We start from the raw sequence: 14,336 nt of genomic DNA on the forward strand, positions 1-14,336 counted from the left end.
GTGAGCAAGAAGGGAGCGCGCATGACCGGGGGCCCTTGCTCAGCACATGTACGTCTCCCTCCCTCAGTCAGTGCTCATGCTGGGTGGGTGTGAGCGTCCCCATGTCACCCATGGGAAACCGAGGCTTTATGAAGTTAAGAGCTGTTCAGGGCCAGACATCAGTAAAGTGGTGGGGCAGGGTTTGAGCACCTACTCTGTGCCAGGCAATATTCTAGACACCGAATATACAACAATGAGTAAGCAGTAAAAACCCCTGTCCTCAGGAGTTTATATTCTAGTGTGGAGGAGGGTGGGAAGAATAGACAATGAAAAAAATACCTGAAAATACCAAATGTCAAGTCTACTTACGGCCACCAGAGGGCACTGTAATTCTACCGTCTTCCATTCCCTGCTTCCTTCCATCTTCCATTCTCCCTTTCCAGGTTCCAAAGATAACAGCCAAGGAGGCCATGAATACTAAGTGTAGCATCTGCTCAAGAATGAAAGCAGAGCCCTGACTGGTTTGGCTCAGTGGATAGAGCATTGGTCTTTGGACTCAAGGGTCCCAGGTTCGATTCCGGTCAAGGGCATGTACCTTGGTTGCGGGCACATCCCCAGTTGGGGGTGTACAGGAGGCAGCTGATCGGTAGAGATGTTTCTAATTCTCTATCCCTCTCCCTTCCTCTCTGTAAAAAATCAATAAAATATATTATAAAAAAAAAAAGAATGAAAGCTGAGGGGCGAGTGTGTGTGTATGTGTATGTGTGTGTGTGTGTGTGTGTGTGTGTGTGTACACGCAGTAGTTCCTTCTTTGCCTGCTTTTCCGGGTTAATCCCCTTATCAGATTCCCCATCCAATCGCCCAAGGTATCTATCTCAGTGACTTTTCAAAGCCTTATGTACTCCAGAGATCACCAAGACTCATGTTCATTCACCAACCCATCCGTCCTCTCTACTTACCCACCTTCTCACCCCTCCTCCATCCACCCTCTTATCCACCCTCTCAGCTTCTCTTTGTCTCAATTCTCTGCTACCCAGGACCCCATCCACCCACCCTCCTTCCATGTATCCCTCCCCTGCCACACCTCCACCCACCCACTAACTGGGGCATTCAGTCTAGGTCAGTGGTCGGTAAACTCATTAGTCAACAGAGCCAAATATCAACAGTACAACGATAGAAATTTCTTTTGAGAGCCAAATTTTTTCAACTTAAACTTCTTCTAACGCCACTTCTTCAAAATAGACTCGCCCAGGCTGTGGTATTTTGTGGAAGAGCCACACTCAAGGGGCCAAAGAGCCGCATGTGGCTCGCGAGCCGCAGTTTGCCGACCACTGATCTAGAGGGTCTGGGAAGGCAAGAGGTCAAACCAGACTGACCGTCAGTGAACTCGGCGGGCGTGAGTTTTAGGATGCCAAGGCCATTGAGAGCTGAAAGCATTAAAAAATGGCAAGACGTTATCAGCCGACCAAACTTCGTCTGAAAGCAATGAAACTCTGGATCTTTAAAAAACCCCACTGTGGTATTATGTGGTGTAGACACACGTGTTAAGTCATCAATAGCCCTTCAAGGGAACATGGTAGGTAAAATCCCATAAATGTTTCACCACCTCCGTACTTTGTTCCAGTCGCTTCCTGAGCAAGATCGTTTTGGCAGTTACTCAGGAACAATTAAGACCTGCTTTCTGGGGCCCTAAGTAGCTGGCGTGTAAGACCAGACTACAAAGTGCTGGAGGAAAGCTGACCGCGAGGCTGTGGGCAACGGCTCCAGCAGTCGCGTGGTGCTTAGAGGTCTGCCCCCGGTCTGTGGCTTTCTCCGCTTCGGCTCCGAGAGCTCTTTGGAGCACCAGGTGGGCACAGCGCACCCGGCACGCGGTCGGGGCAGAGACCCTTTGCCATCTCCAGTCCCTGGGTCCCTGGGTGACCGTCCCTCTTCCTGAGCTCAGACGTTCAGAGGCTTAGCACCAGCCAAGGGCTGTCCACGGCCACTGGCTGCCTTTTGACCAAAAGCAAGCATCTTTGTTGTTTTGTTTTGTTTGCTTTGTATGTCGAACACCAATCCAAGCCTAAGCTCTACCTTGAGATTTTTAAAAAACATTATTAGAAAGTATTAGAAATGTCCCCCGCTGTGCCGCGCCAGCACAGCCAAGGGTTCGGCGAGCCTGAGCGGGGGCGACGAAGGATGGAGAAATGATAGACAAAGAGGAGAAGCTGGGTCTAGGTGGATCTTCTGTGCCTTGCTGAGGCCACAGAACCCATCCAGACTGCACAGCTGAGGCTTTATTTATAGTCAGGGACAAACAAGGAAATCTACAATGTTGTTGTAAGTTTCACTTGTTTTGGCAGCACTTGCTGCCCCTCCCACAGCCCACTAGCTACCCAGGAAGGATCCAGGGAGCAGTCACAAGATCGAGCTTAATTATGCTTAGAGGGCTGTGCCCTCCAAGCTGGGACTTGTTTGTGACTTTGCCAGCAGGTCAGTCCGAGGCTTAACCCTATAACCGCTTCCTACACCCCGCCCCACTCCCACCCCCTCCCCAGAGATTGAAATATCTCATTACATTCAAACACATTAGATTTTCTAGGGGCCTCATTTCTTAGAGACACCTCTCTGCAGGCTTCCGACCTGCCTGCCCCTGGAGTGGCTGTTCCCCAGGCCTGCTGCGGAGGGGTCTCCTGAGGCTCCCTTCTCCGCCCACTGGGACTTCCTTCACACCTTTTTTTTTAAAAAAAAAATTATTAATATATTTTTATTGATTTCAGAGAGGAAGGGAGAGGGAGAGAGAGAAACATCAATGATGAGAGCAAATCATTGATGGGCTGCCTCCTGCATGTTCCCCACTGGGGATTGAGCCTGAACCCAGAGATGTGCCCTTGACTGGAATCAAACCCGGGACCCTTCAGTCCGCAGGCTGACGCTCTATCTACTGAGCCAAACCAGCTAGAGCCTTCACGCCTTTCTTGAGTCGATCCCTAGTTTCCTGGATTCCGTGTCTTCTCTGTCTTGCTTTATCCCTTGCTTTGGTTGGTATATTCTCTAGAACTTGATAAGTAAGGGTACATCTTTGAGAGTTTGCTAGTGGAAATATGTCTTTATTTTACGTTCTCACTTTATAGTTGGATAGAGAATCAAGATGGAAAGTCATTTGTCCTCGGTATTTTGAATGCACAGCTGTCCCCTCCGGCTCCCGTTGTCAGCCCTGGGAACCCAGGTCCACGCTGGTTTACGACGGTCAGAAAGCCTTTCTTCCCTGGAAGCAGGCGGCCTCTTCCCTGGCCCCGTGATCTAAAAGTCTTGGTCTGGACCCGTTTCATCCACTGTGTTGGGCCCCATCAGTCTGCAAAGCCATCCCTTAAGTGTTTCTTCTCTTTTACTGCAGAATGTGCGTGAAAAGAACTAAACTATCACCTCGGTCAAGACAGAAAAGATTGCCAGCTGCCCAGAGCCCAACCCCCAGCCCAGGCTGGTCCCTGCGCGGAGGTCATGACCATTTTGACGGCTGTGGTCACCATCTCCTTGACTTTCTCGGTAGTTTTCCTCCCGTGCGTAACCCTCTAGGCCACCCCGTTGGGTTCTGCCAGCGAAGGACTGCATCCCAGTGACCACCTTCGCCATTCCTAAGTGCGCCATGAAGGAGTGGTAAGTGTATTCACAGGTGTGTGACCCATCTCCAGCACCCCTCCATCTCCCAAGCGGAAACTCTGTGCCCGGTAAACAGCAGCTCTCCAACCCCGCCCCCAGCCCCTGGCAGCCACACGCTCCCGTCTGTCTCCATGAATTTGACTTTCTAGACTCCTCATGTGAGTGGAATCATACAGTCTTTGTCTTTTTGATACTAACTTGCTTCACTTAGCACAATGTCTTCAAGTTCTCTCCATATTGTAGCATGTGGTAGGATTCTCTTTCTCTTTAAGGCTGACTAACATTCTGTTTGTCTGTGTATACACCACATTTTGCTTATCCACTCATCTGTCGAAGGCCACTCGTATTGCCCCCGCCTCTTGGTCAGTGTGAATAGTGCTTCTGTGCACATGGGTGTGCTTTGAGACCCTGCTCTCAATTCTTTTGGGTCTATACCCAGGGGTGGGGCTGCTAAATCACATGGTAATTTTATTTTTAATGTTTTCAGTAACCTCCATACTGCTTTCCATAGTGGTTGTGCCATTCTACATTCCCACCAACAGGGCAGAGGTTCCAATTTCTCTACCTCTCACCAACACTTGTTTTCTTCTTTCTTTTGTCAGCGGCCATCTTACTGGGCGTGAGGTAGTATCCTGTGGTTTTGATTTGCATTTCTCTGATGATCAATGATGGTGAGCTATCTCTGGCTACTTTTTTTTTCTGGCTACTTTTAGAAGTTTCGCCTTCTCATTGGCTTTGAGCACATTGATTATGATGTGCCTTGGTGTAGTTTCTTGTGTGTGAGATTTGTTGAGTTTCTTGGATTTACAGTTTCAATCAAATTTGGAAATTGTTCAGCCATTGGTTCTTAAACTATTTTTCCTGTGCCCCCATGTCTCTCCTTCAACTCCAATTACTCACATATTCGGCTGCATGAGTTGTTCCACAACTCACTAATGTGCTTTTAATTTTTTTTTAATTCGCTTTTCTCTGTTATATTTTAGGTAGTTTCTCTTTTTATTCTTTTTCTCTTATTCATGTTTAGGTAGTTTCTATTGCTATGTCACAACATTAATTTTTTTCTACAATGTCTAATCTGTTATTACTAGTGTATTTTTCACCTCTGGTATCGTAATTTTCATTTCTAGAAGTCTGACATATCTTTTGTATATCTCCCTGTCTCTACCTAACTTTTTAAACATATGGGAGGCAGAATGGCTGTTTTAATGTTCTCATTCTAACGTTTGTGTCAGTTCTGGGCTGGTTTCAGTTGATGGGTTATTACCCTCAGTCTGGGTTAGGGTGCTACCTCCGGGCATGTGCTGTCACCTTGGATTGCTGGCCCGACGTTGCGGATTTACCTTGTGGAACGCCAGGTGGTTTTGTAACCTGTGTGATTCGTTAGGCGGGTTCCGAGTCGTGTTCGGTCTCTGGGTTAATTAGTTATTCGCCAGCCCTGAGCCAAGGCCTCCCTGAGGACGGTGCCCTTGACATTTCCAGTCTGGCTGGTGGGAGGCCTGGCCTCGTGTGAACCTGGGCACGCTGCTCCGCTGGCCCTCCAGGTGGCTCTTCCCCGGGCCTGGGGGTCTCCTCACACACTGAATACTCCAGGGGGCCTCTCTGCAGATCTTGGGGTTCTCTCTGGGCACCTCACTCTGCTCTGCGTTCTGCTCTGCCGCCTCTAGCTGCGGTGGGTCCCCCGGACTCAGCTCCAGGAGTCCTCGGTCCCCTTCAGTCCCCGCTCGGCCTGGGTCTGGGAATGCTCAAAGCAGGACCGGCCGTGACCGCTTTCCGTTCTCTCCGGGCTCTCCTTGCGTGGCGTCCAGTGTTTTGAAAACTGTTACTTCCTGTGTTTTGTTGGTTTGGTGGCGGTGGTGGTGGTGGTGGCGGTGGTATCAAGCGGGAGGGTAAGCTTGGTGCGAAGCGGGAGTCTCCACGGGGGTGTTGCTAGGAGCTCGCCGGGCCTCCGGGTGCGCAGCCAGCAGGGGCCACTGCGCAGACCTCTCTGCTCTGCTTGCAATGTTTTCCTCAACCAACGGCCTGGTTATCCCTCCCGGTGTTTCCCCTGGGACTCCCGTTAGAATCTAGTAACATTGAATGGAATGATCCTTCATCTCTTTTCTTACATATTCCCCGTGTCTTTGTCATTTTGCTCTACATCCTGAAAAGCGTTTAAACTCTTTCCTCCCCTACTGTCCTTTAACTTTCTAACGGGGGAATTGCATGTGTAATTTCCAGAACTTTTTCTTTTTCTCCAGCTGCGTGTGTTCCTAGAAGCCTCTGCTTGTGTGCGGGTGCACCGGCTGACTTCTGTTTCCTCCAGGGCTGGCTGGCTCTTCATCGGATTCCTTTTTGGCGTCACTGGTTCCCCGGCCGGCCTCTCCCTGGAGCAGGCTCAGGCTCTGTGGGCAGGTGTGTTAATTCATTAAAACACGTCACTTAGATCAGAGGTTCCTGTCCCCCTCCCCTCCCCCCCGGGCGACATTGGTGATGTCTGGAGACGTTTGTGGTGGTCACAACTAGGGGATGCTACTGGCCCCTCGTGGATAGAGGCCAGAGGTGACGCTCACTGCCCTACAGTGCACAGGGAAGTCGCCCGCAGGGAAGGGTTACTGTGGCCCAAACAGCAACAGCGTGAAGGTGGGGAAAGCCCTGACTTAAGGCCTTCTGGGAGCAGGCTGCCCCGCCTCGAACCACCAAAGGCCAAGGTAATGAACACTTGTTCAAGGCTGTGTAGAAGGGACCTCCAGCCGATGGTCCACGAGCCACGTGTCCATAGACTTGCTTCATTTGGCTTTTATGGGTCAATACATTATCAATATTCACAAACATTTTGGCTGATTTTACCCCAAGCCCCAGATTTTTAGCTTCTGGTGCCAAGTCAGAAGGATGGGCGTGACTGGCGGCACCGAGTGGCAGCTGTGCCCAGAGACAGACATGTGGTCTCTTCTCACCTCGCCCCTGGTCCACAGCGCTCACCGCTGCTCGGGCCTGGCCTCTTCATACATGGGAATTCATGACCCCTGCACTTTTTGGGGGGAGGGGGGTGCTGATTTTGCCCTGGGGACCAACACTGACTCCCCAGGGATGGCCGTGCACTGGTTCGAGACCACCTTTGTTACTCATCTTGTTTTCTCTCCCACGGGTACTCCTACTTTAGAGTAACGGGAGAATATCGGCGGGCGGACCGTATGAGAGTAACGGAAGCCACGGCGTCATGAGGCTGCCTGGAGGAGTGTGGGAGGAGAGCGAAGCCGCCCAGGGCTGCCCCTGAGGCAGGCAGCCAGCAGAGGCCGACAGGGTGGCCAGAGAGGGAAGCCGGGTGTGTGCGGAGTCCCAGCGGCAAGGGGAGAGCGTGTGTCAGTGGATCCGATGGCTAATGCGCAGCCAGGAGGCCGAACGGAGGCCCTGGATGAAAGCATGCCGGCTCTGTGTGTGCACGCGGTGTCTGTGGAACGGGAGAGTGCCCGGAGCTGCAGCGGGCTGCACAGCGAGGGGGGATGGGGAGCGTGGACTGCTGGGACAGACAGCCCTTTCCGCAAGTTTGTCTGTGAGGGAGGTGAGAGGGCGTGTTAATGTGGTGAAGGATGGAGAATTAGTTGTGTTGTTTTGTTCCTTAATCCTCACCCGAGGATATTTTTTTCATTGATTTTTAGAGAGAGTGGAAAGGACGGAGGAAGGGGAGGGGAGAGAAAGAGAGAGAGAGAGAGGGAGGGAGAGAGAGATGTGAGAGACACATCAATTGGTTGCCTCCTAAACACGCTGGGAATCGAACCTGCAACCCAGGTACATGCCCTTGACCAGGAATCTAACCCGTGACCTTTCAGTCTGAGGGCAAACACCTTAACCACTGAGAAAAACAGGCCAGGACTATTTTGTTTTCTTTAATCCTCATTGAGGATATGTTTCCATTGGTTTCAGAGAGGCGGGGGGGGGGGGGGGGGGGGGGCGGGGGGAGAGGCATTGATGTGAGAAACACATCACTTGGTTGCCTCCCGCATGCGCCCTGACCCAGGATCCAACCCGCATCCCAGGTACGTGCACTAACCGGGAATCAAACCTGCAGCCTTTGGGGTGTGGAGGATGCTCCAACCCAGGGAAGTTAGCTTGCTGTTTAAGTGGGGGAGATTCGGCCTTGTTTATAGAGGAAATAGTCTGGTTTTGTTGTGGTATTGTGAACGTTATAACCGGACAAGCACATTCCCGCCATGAAACATCTAGAAACGCTGCATAAAACCAAACAAACATCCTTTAAAATGCGCAGCTGGGTTTTAAGGAAGGAAGGGGCGCCCCTGGGGCCGCACCAAGGAGGAAGTGGAAGCCAGAGCTGTGTGATGAAGGAGGCAGGCCTTGCCTGGGGCGCTGAGAAGAGCAGGTTAGAGAAACATCTTCCCGCCAGCCCAGCCCGGGAGCAAACAGCCCTGTCGGCCTCTTCCTGAGACCCGGGGGCGGCAGGAGGTCTCCCCTGAGAATTCATAACCAGAGGTTCCGCTCACTTGAATTGGGGGCTCATGTTTACACCATCGTCTCAGAAGCTCAAATAAAATTAATAACGAATGTGGTCCAGCGTTGGCAATAGCCCCGAAGCAGGAGCAAACACAGAATCTCCATGACACCCCTTCAAACTGATCGCATGGACTCCTGCTGAAGCCGAGCTCACAGCCCCAACGGGAAAGCCCAAGAGGAAACCGCCCGTCATGAATGAGAGGAGCCCCAGAACCCTGAGCAACAGGACCTTACAGCAGGATGCTTCAAAAGCCTAAAGGCCCAAGGGAAGGCCTGAACCTGGGACAGTCCTCCGAGGGTGTTAAAAAGGGGAGGGGGAGGTCTAAAATACAGAGAAAGGAGCAAGGTTTGTAAAACTGGTGCATGTCTTAGTCCACCCACTCACTCATTCCCTTCCCTTGGGCTCCTGTTATGTTCTAGACCAGGTTCTGGGTCGGGGAATATAAAGGCGACTTTGGGGATAGCAGCTGGACTCTGCCTCAGGAGGATCCCGTCCCCCCTGCATCGTCCAGCTTTCATTCTATACCATCCTGAAAAGTCCCAGCAGAGCATCTTGCTCAGCTTTCAATTCTCTCGTTGTGCGGAGGAAGGACGTGAGGCCCAGTAACATAAAAGTCACTTTCCCAAATCCCCAAGTAAGTGGGTGAGAGCCAGCCTGAGAGCCGGGGCCTTGTCCCCGGGGCCCCTTGCACACTGTGGAAGCTCTGAACGCTGCATCTCTGCTCTGTTCCCCGGTGGACTGCTCCCTCCTCGGGGGCAGAGTCCCCACAACCAGTCCTGTCAGCTGACCTGACGAGGTGACATGATTACCCAGCCTGAGAGACAGAGACGGGACAGGAACCCTGCCTTGTATCCGTTATGTGTCCCTTCTTATCCCACCCCCTCCTCCCCCACCGCTGCCCCTGGAGAGATGGGAGGTCCTTGAGTGCAGGCGCCAGGTCTGACTCTCCCACCCCCGGGCCTGGCTCAGGGGAAGTGCCAGGGCCCCAAGAGAGGTCCCTCTGCCCAGGGGCTTCTCACTCCTCTGCTGCTCCTTCAACTTCTGGCATCCAAGGCTGGGAGGGCAGGTCCAGGCCCACGAGCCCCTGGCCCTCAGAGTGTTGGCCCCTGCCCAGCAGCAGTTCCCGGTGTGGATGAACTCGCGGGGCCCCGGCCGGCATTAAGTAGCACATAATTAGTTGGATCCTGTGCAGGATCCTCTGTCTGGGTACTTCTGAGGGAGGTCTCAGGGTGGCAGCTGGACAGCCTAACACTTGCTGACATCATCCCTCCTTTTTTTAAAAACAACAACAACAAAGAAAGATCCGCTCTTGGGGTCACTGCCTCCAGCAGGGAACAATGTCTACTTAGAACTTAGCGTCTTTGTTTACAGTGTATTTATTTGACCTTCTATTTATGGCAAGGGATACTGGTTTTCCATTTACAGAGGTGATACAAGAAATATTCCTTTTAAAATAAATTTATTAAGCAAACAGTAAACCAATTCAAAGAAAACATAAAGTGGATAGTAGTACAGTTGGTAAACTGATATGGCAAGAATCCTAACAGCCATGACTGCAGTTTGGAGTGAAAACGCCTTGGCCTCTCCCGGGCCCTGGCTCTGCTCCCGAAGAGGTCAGCTGATACGATGGCTATAGGGCCAAGGACGTTGGGGGCTCCATTCCTCCGGGTGGAGCTGGAGCGTTATAAGTAAGCCTGCCTGGGGGGGACCTGTCTCTCTGGAACACTCCAGCAAGCTTGGGGGGGGGGGCAGGGGGGGGGAGGGAGAGATGGCCAGAGGCTGCATTTTGGGAGCTGTCCTGCCCTGGGACGGTTTTCCATGTTGGTTCAACCTCAGATGTCCTTGGCCCAGGCCTCCCTTACGATGGAGGGGTAAGCCTCGCAGGCTGGGGTGCCAGCCTTCAGAGACGGCAGAGGCGCCCCCTGGTTTACTGACTCTAGGTCCCAGCGCAGGCCAGAGAGGGCCTCTCCAGCTGGGCTCCCCTAGTTTGCTCTGAGCTGGGGTCAAAGTCTCGGTTCATGTTTCGTAAGATGCTCCTGTGCCCGGTCTTGACCTCTCTCTGTGTGCTTTCCTGGAGGGATGGTTTGTGGCTCTGGAAGCGGGATTCCCGAATCTCCTGCACGCACAGCTGACAGTCTGCTTCAGCGTCCACCGGACCCTGCCCTCTGACGCCGGCTTTAGACACGTGCGGGAAGGTGAAGCCACTGCGGCGATGCTCTCTCATGCCTGTCTTGTACCTTGAATTCTTAATCAGGAAGGTGACCTTGGCGGCTCTGGCCCAGAGTCCACCCCACCCGCACTCTGCACTGAGCGCCCCCTCCAGGCCGCTAAGCAGAAGCACCTTGAGCTCCCCGGCCGCTCAGGCTCGTTCGTCCACACCCAGCCTGCCCAGACGCAGACCCAGCTGAATTGAAATCCAGACGTAAAAAGCCTGGCCTTCTTCCCTGGCCTCAGATGCCAGCTGGGTGCCCAGGCTGGAGCCTCTGAGCTTGGGCCTTGCTCAGAGGTCTCTGGGAGGCCAGTCCTCCAGGCTCCGGGGATTCAGAAACCCACGCTGGTGCGGCTTTCACGCCTCCAGAAAGCCGAGATCTCTTCCAGAGTGACCCGAGGCTGGAGGCCCCACTCAGGATCAGGGCTGCCTGGCCGCTGCCTTCGGGCCTGGGGGCTCCCCAAATTCATGCTGGGCTCTGGCCTCTGTTCAGGCTCAGCCCAGCTCACCAGGCCTGGGGCATGGGGCCTCCCTTCCCAGGCCTGGGGCCCCCAGAAGGTACTTGGGGTTGGGGCCTTGGGTGGGGTCTGGGGAACAAAGAAGTTGGGAGGGGAGTGTGGAGTTGGAGGGGCAGGTGGGGCTGTTGCTCGGGCCTCCAAGGTGCCCCCGAGGATAGGAGGATCGGGGGCTTGGCCCATCAGCAGGGGTACCTCGGAGCCGTACCAGTCCTCGGAGCGCTCCCGGGGGGTGCCTGTGGGCTCGATCCACAGCTCTCCTCCGGGGCGCCAGACCAGGGTGGGTGGGTGGTGGCTGGGGTCTGGTCGCAGAGAGCGGCGGAACAGGCGCTCGGCCAGCACAGCCGTGGTGAGGAGGAAGAGGGCGGCCAGCAAGGCCAGGGCCAGCATGATGGGGATGCAAGGCCCGCAGGGCAGCGGGGGCCACGAGGCCGACTCGGCTGCAGGGGGCTCTTCCATGTGCCCCGAGGGCTGCTCCGGAGTCCAAGGCATCTGGAGGGCCAGGCCAGGAGGGGAAGACAGTCCAGAGGCGGAGAGAGGCACCAGGGCCCAGCCAAGGCTGAGGAGAGAGATGGGCAGGGGCTGGGAATCTGGCCTGAGAAACAGGCCCAGACAGGAAAGGAGCAGAGGGACCCCAGAAAGGGCCAGAGGAGGCAAAATGGGGGGAAGCACCACCGGGGCCCACACCGGGCCCTCCAGCCCAGAACCCCATTTCCCCTCCCAGATCCCCGGGGCCTCAGACAACGCCCTAAGGGCCCCAGGGGCGCCCCCCTCCGTCTCCTCAGCCCCCCGGGTCTTGCTGGGCCTACAGAGGGAGGGGTGGGTGCTGGGCCCAGGGGCTCCCGCCTGCAGGGCCTCTGTGCTCCTCACCTCAGTCTCTGGCCTTGGGCTCCCCTCGCCCCTCAGAGCGGCTCTTCCCTGCCTGCGGGAGGGCGCAGAGCAGGCCCTCGGATGCGGGCGGAAGGGAGGGCACCGCCTGTTGCTGGGCAACGTGCCCCAACTCCCCTGTCCTGAGGCGCGTTTCCAAGGCAACCTGGGGGGATGTGGTCACTGCGGTTGGTGGGGAGGCGGCTTCTGGCAAGAGGGGTGGGGCCAGAATGGGCAGTGGCGCTGGTGAACTCTGTGTCACCCCATAGGCCCCCAATATTCACCCAGAGGCCGCTTTCCCACCCGCTCCACCCAGCACCACGCGCCTCCCCCCCCCCCCCCCCCCCCCCCCCCCCCGCCGCCCCACGCCCTCCTGCTGGAGCCAGCCTTCTCCATTCTTTTCAGAACATGTCTTTCACATCTCCATGTTCTCAGACCATTTGCCCCAGTTTTGGTTAGAAAATATCTGTGAGGTGAGGCCTGGTAGCAGCAATGTCAAGCCTCTGGGAAAAGTCCAGGGTCAAAAACAGGCTCCGGGCAGGTCTCCAAGACCCCGGATGTTGGCCATCCTGGCTCCTTCCTCCTGTGGCTGAGGGTGGGAGGAGCCTGGGTGGGGACGGAGGGTGTCCTCAGCTCCTGGTGTCCTTTCAGGTTGTGTAGTTTGACTCACTGACAGATGACAAGTGAGCCCCAAAGAAGGGAGGTGTTGTGCCAAAGTCACACAGCCCACGTACATGGGAGGGATGGGGGAGCATAGATATAAATTCCTGGTCTAGCAAGCTCCGGGAACATAACACAACTCTTGTTTTGCAAAATGACAACCATTTAGTGTGAAAAGCTACAAAAATATGTTGAAATGCTAGTGTCTTACAAAAGGTGGTCACAGGGCAGCCTGACTCAGGTCGCTCTGCCCTGGTGGTTTGGAGGAAAGGGACAGAGGATGGAGAAGTGCAACAGGGGGATGGAGTCCGTGGAAATGAACAGCTCGTGGTTCTGGGCCTTATGAGGTACACAGGAACCTGATGAGACTGGAATCTGATGAGATTATAAGCCTTAAAGTCTGAGCTTTAAAAAAAAATAATAATTTTAATATATATATTTGATTTCAGAGAGGAAGGGAGAGGGAGAGAGAGAAAAACATCAATGATGAAAGAGAATCATTGATTGGCTGTCTCCTGCACGCCCCCTACTGGGGATCAAGCCTGCAACCCAGGAATGTGCCCTTGGCTGGGAAACCAACTGTGACCTCCTAGTTCGTAGGTCGACACTCAACCACTGAGCCACACCAGCCGGGTGGTGTTTTATTCTTAACAGTCTTTTATCACTTTTTAAAAATATATTTTTATTGATTTCAGAGAGGAAGGGAGAGGGAGAGGGAGAGAGAGATAGAAACATCAGTGATGAGAGAGAATCATTGATCAGCTGCCTCCTGTACACCCCACACTGGGGATTGAGCCTGAAACCTGGGCACGTGCCCTGACCGGAATTGAAGCAGGCCGACACTCTATCCACTGAGCCAAACCTGCTAGGGCTCTTTTATCACTTTTTTAAAAAGCTTAAAAAAATTTAATTGCTTCCTCAAAAAATTAAATAGAATTACCACATGATCCTGCAATTATGCTCTATGTATTTTATGCATATACAAAAAAACAACAACTGAAAGCAGACTCAAACAGATATTTACACACCAATGTTTATAGCAGTGTTGTTCACAATAAGCCAAAAAGTAGAAACAAATATTCATCAGCGAATGAATGGATAGACAAAATGCCACACACACACATACACACTGGAATATTATCCACCCCAAAAAGAAAGAAAATTCTGACACATTCTAAATATGCATGTATTTTTTTAAATCCTCACCTGAACATATTTTATTTTTAGGGAGAGAGGAAGGGATCAACCCACAAACTAGGTGTGTGCCCTGAGCGGGAATGGAACCTGCCCCCTTCTGGTGCACAGCCCGTGCTTCAACCAGCCGAGCCAGCTGGCGAGGGCACAGCCCACTACATGGACGACCCTCTAGGAGAGGGGAGGCCACATCTGGCCCGCGGGCTGCATAAGGCCCCTAAAATCATTAGGTCCGGCCCTGCCAAGGCACCTGCACACAGGACTCGAAATTCAATAAATCTAGGAGCTTTTTCATAGCAACAAAATTTATAGCAAGTGCATTATAATAAATGAATGATGTTATAAATTTCCAAATGGCCCTTGGCAGGAAAAAGGTTCCCCACCCCTGCTCTAGGACAATATGCTAAGTGAAATAAGCCAGTCACAAAGGAAAAATACTGAATGATTCTACTCACAGGTTCCTAGAGCCTGCAACAAAGCATGTCAAACTCATAGAGACAGAAAGTAGAATGGTGGGTGCCGGGGCGGGGGGTTGAGGGGGGAGAGGAAGAGGAGTTACTTTACTTAATGGGGATAGAGTTTCAGCTTGAGAAGATTAAAAAGTTCTGGAAATGATGGTGACAATGATTGCACAACAATGTAAATATGCTTAATGCCACTGAACTGTACTTATAAATCATTAAAATGGTATGTTTTATGTTATTTTACCACAGTAAGAAATTTAATAATATAGAAAATGGAAACATAGGGAAGAACATTGTTTCCCATAATCTCCGCACTCCCAAAT

The 14,336-nt window shown here is 52.9% G+C and overlaps 1 protein-coding gene and 1 long non-coding RNA gene across 4 annotated transcripts in view; one reads left to right on the plus strand and one right to left on the minus strand.

Annotated features, from left to right (window-relative positions):
* Positions 1 to 1,592: 1,592 nt before the first annotated feature.
* On the plus strand, positions 1,593 to 6,041 carry LOC307092420. 2 transcript variants are annotated; one of them, XR_013812858.1, is made up of 3 exons: positions 1,593 to 1,825; positions 3,356 to 3,615; positions 5,856 to 6,041. It is a non-coding gene; the product is annotated as an uncharacterized lncRNA (long non-coding RNA). The 2 variants fall into 2 exon arrangements; XR_013812857.1 differs by having other exon boundaries at positions 3,356 to 6,041.
* Positions 6,042 to 9,675: 3,634 nt separating this feature from the next.
* LOC307107256 (transmembrane protein C16orf54) overlaps positions 9,676 to 14,336 on the minus strand; it is a 44,151-nt gene continuing 39,490 nt past the window's right edge. Inside the window, exons 3-4 of one of the 2 annotated variants that reach the window (XM_079784381.1) lie at positions 11,699 to 11,902; positions 9,676 to 11,387 (exon numbers count right to left, since the gene is read on the minus strand). In XM_079784381.1, the coding sequence (XP_079640507.1) occupies positions 10,646 to 11,320 (675 nt within the window). In that variant the 5' untranslated portion in view covers positions 11,321 to 11,387; positions 11,699 to 11,902 and the 3' untranslated portion in view covers positions 9,676 to 10,645. The remainder of the gene's footprint in view (positions 11,388 to 11,698; positions 11,903 to 14,336) is intronic. The other variant, XM_079784382.1, reaches the window with a different exon arrangement.

Source organism: Cnephaeus nilssonii (genome assembly GCF_951640355.1).
Source record: "Cnephaeus nilssonii genome assembly, chromosome: 2".
In the NCBI taxonomy this organism is placed as follows: Eukaryota; Metazoa; Chordata; class Mammalia; order Chiroptera; family Vespertilionidae; genus Cnephaeus; species Cnephaeus nilssonii.